Source organism: Solanum pennellii, chromosome 6, assembly GCF_001406875.1.
Source record: "Solanum pennellii chromosome 6, SPENNV200".
Classification (NCBI taxonomy): Eukaryota; Viridiplantae; Streptophyta; class Magnoliopsida; order Solanales; family Solanaceae; genus Solanum; species Solanum pennellii.
The window spans coordinates 22361730-22365055 of NC_028642.1; the positions used below are offsets into that span (position 1 = coordinate 22361730).

A 3326-nucleotide genomic window follows, 5' to 3' on the forward strand; every position below is an offset into this window, starting at 1 on the left:
GTTATTTCACCAACTTGAGCTGAAAGCCGAGAGAGTTATATCGTTATTATTTGTTAGATTTCGATTAATAGTAAAAAACATTCTTCATGATTATGTAATAGTTAATAACTAATAATTTTAAACATTATTTAGTTAAAATATTCTCGATCATCATATATGTTCTCACTACTTACTCAATTAGTATTCTTTTTTTTCTTTTACCCCCCTTCACAATTCAAAAGCTAAAACCTCGTTGAGGAACCTCGACAAATAATAAGAGGTATAATATAGAATTTTACTTTTACCGCAGAGGTCCAACAAAGCTATAAAAGTAAATAAAAAGCAGAACTGTCTATGCATTAATATGTCAAAATATAATTATATTATACGAATTAATATAATTTTGCTTACAGTATATAATGGAGCGTGTTGTGAATCCTGGACCAATTGATCGTACACTTCTTCTCTCTCAGCATGAGCATAAATCAGAATTGTTTTGGAAAGGTGAGATACCATTAGTAGCCTTATTAGGACGGTGCGCATGAATGATGCCTGGAATTTATTTCGTTTGCACCAATTTCATGACGTGTTGAGGAGATCTTACGTAGGTCCGGACTGTATGATGTAGTTTGTGTGGGCAGGCAGTATGATCGTGCCCTTGTTACAGCTATGGTTGAGCGTTGGAGGCCAGAGACTCATTGCTTCCACTTACCTTTTGGTGAGGTCACGATTACATTGCAGGATATGCAGGTCTTGTTTGGTTTGTGCATTGATGGTGATGTTGTGTATAATCAGGATGCTACCCGGAGGATTCGTCCATGGCGTACTTTATTAGAGACACTCACAAGATGCACCATAGCACCTACTGATATGGATGGTGCGAGTCGGGTGAGGATACATAGCATTACCGGCTACTTGCGAGATCAGTTACATGTAGATCCGATAAGAGATGCTACTCCAGTGGAACGAGTGGAGAGGATTGCTAGACTTTACATGCTTGTTATATTAGGAGGCATCTTATTTCCGAACTCTTCAGGAAACCTTATTAGTTTACATTACTTGGCGTTCCTAGATCGTATCCACGATGTAGGTAAGCACAGTTGGGGCAGTGCAGTGCTAGCCTACTTGTACCGTGCACTTTCTCGGGCATCTATAGATAATGTGATTGACATTTGCAGATTTATTCCTCTCTTTCAGGTAATTTTACTTAAGTTTTAAAATACATTCAAATGTAAAAATCTTTAACATTATACCGTACAAGAATATTTTTTCTACATTCAATTTTTTAAAATATTTAAATTACATACAAATAGTTTATTTTCTTTGCCTGCTTCTTTCNTAGAAACACTCACAGGATGCGCCATAACACCTACTGATATGGATGGTGCGAGTCGAGTGAGGATACATAGCATTACCGGCTACTTGCGAGATCAGTTACAAGTAGATTCGATAAGAGATTCTACTCCAGTGGAATGGGTTGAGAAGATTGCTAGACTTTACATGCTTGTTATATTGGGGGGCATCTTATTTACGAACACTTCGGGGAACCTTATTAGTTTACAATACTTGGCGTTCCTAGATCCTATCTATGATGTAGGTAAGTATAGTTGGGGCAGTGCAGTGCTAGCCTACTTGTACCGTGCACTTTGTCGGCCATCTATCGGTAATGTGGTTGACACTTGTGGATTTATTCCTCTCCTTCATGTAACTTTAGTTAAATGTTAAAATACATTCAAATGTAAAAAACTTTAACTTTACACCGTACAAGAATAATTTTTCTATAATCAATTTTTTAAAATATTTAAATTACATACAAATAGTTCATTTTATTTGTCTGCTTCTTTCGGCTGAAACCTGCATTGATAAAGCACACAATGTTATTCTATTAGAAAACCTACATAGTTTTAAAAAAGAGGTCCCACCAAAGGTTGAAACTCACTTCATAATTACTATGAATAATTATTAGAAAACCTACATAGTTTTAAAAAAGATTCACTTACATTTTTCTACAGCTATATATATATATATATATATATATGTAATTATCTATTTTTTTTTGTTAATGATGATAATTTCATTATTTTGTTTGTCACATCAAGGTTTGGTATTGGGAGAGGGTCTTGCCTGTACAACCATCAGCTCCTCCTCAGCATGATGGTGACATATTACTTCTATATGCTAGGCGTTGGACGCGTGGAACTGATAGTGATACTGAGTCATATCATGTTCATATCCCAATTAGAGACCAGTTAGACCGCATGACGGAGAATCAGGTACATCAAATAATTTTTGCAACTCTACTAAAACAATTAAAAAATATAAATTACATATAAAAGTAAATCAATAATAATTTTATTTGTATACTAATCAGTTAATGTTGATTTTATTTAATTGTTATATCTTAAAAATAGTTTCACCGTACAATGAGATTTTACACACACTGCCTCATTATTGTATGGTCGATGAGCCCCTATGGATGGCATGTGTTCCTATGTTTTGCCTAGAGATTGTTGAAGTGCACTCTCCTGATAGAGTAATGCGACAGTTTGGTCATTCCCAGCATGTACCTGTGATTGTTGGGGAACCAACCACCATGTGCATAATCAGCGTAGGAGGCTTGGACCAAAGGTTCTTGAAATGATGGATAAATATTTTCGTGATTGGGGTAATCGACATCAGAGTTTAGCGGTGGAGGTAAATGATGGTACTAGCGGGGCAGGGTATAAATTATGGTATATGATGCAAGGAAGATTGTTTATAGGTAGTCCTGCATTAGAGGTTGCTGTATCGTCAGACTTTGTTCATTCCGCTGATACTAGTATTGCAATGTCCAGAGGACTATTTAAGTTGTATAGTCTTGCATTACAGTGGCAGAGAGACACAACCTCAGCTTCACATGGTGAAGAGGTATCTCAGATTGTTAAAGATACATTGGTTGAGGCCGAAATATAATTTAGAGAGCCATTTTTTGAAAGAGATCCTTTATTTGAACATGTGCGTGCAAGAGGACCCAGACGTGGACGGATGGGGCATAGAGGTAGAGCTCAAGGACGCAATCTAGGACGTGGCGCTGGTGGTATGCCTATGCCTCCAGACATAGAGGCAGAGGTGAGAGTAGAGGCTGATGATTTGCATGTTCATCAGTTTGGCACGTCAGACATCATGAATTTATTACATATGTCATTTGATCCTCATTCAAGACCGACTTGAGATGTGGAAGAAATCGGACGTATGAGCTATGATTCAACAATAGATGTTGGAGATTATATACCTGATATGATGGTAAGCATTAACAATTAATTATAAACTTAAAACATTACTAACTTATATAAATATTTCAAAATAAA

General features: G+C 36.3%; 1 protein-coding gene across 1 annotated transcript; it reads left to right on the plus strand.

Annotated features, from left to right (window-relative positions):
* Positions 1–398: 398 nt before the first annotated feature.
* Positions 399–2931, plus strand: LOC107022185 (serine/threonine-protein phosphatase 7 long form homolog). Its single transcript, XM_015222867.1, has 4 exons — positions 399–514; positions 621–1176; positions 2079–2252; positions 2512–2931. Exons 1-4 carry the CDS (start codon positions 399–401, stop codon positions 2929–2931), a joined length of 1266 nt encoding a protein of 421 aa, XP_015078353.1.
* Positions 2932–3326: the final 395 nt, after the last annotated feature.

Bases quoted from the DNA above. Each gene is read 5' to 3' on its own strand.
- LOC107022185 (XM_015222867.1), top strand. From the start codon at position 399: ATGGAGCGTGTTGTGAATCCTGGACCAATTGATCGTACACTTCTTCTC. The intron at 515-620 runs GTGCGCATGAAT...TTGTGTGGGCAG, and splicing joins TTAGTAGCCTTATTAGGACG to GCAGTATGATCGTGCCCTTG. The intron at 2,253-2,511 runs GTACATCAAATA...CTCTCCTGATAG, and splicing joins ACCGCATGACGGAGAATCAG to AGTAATGCGACAGTTTGGTC.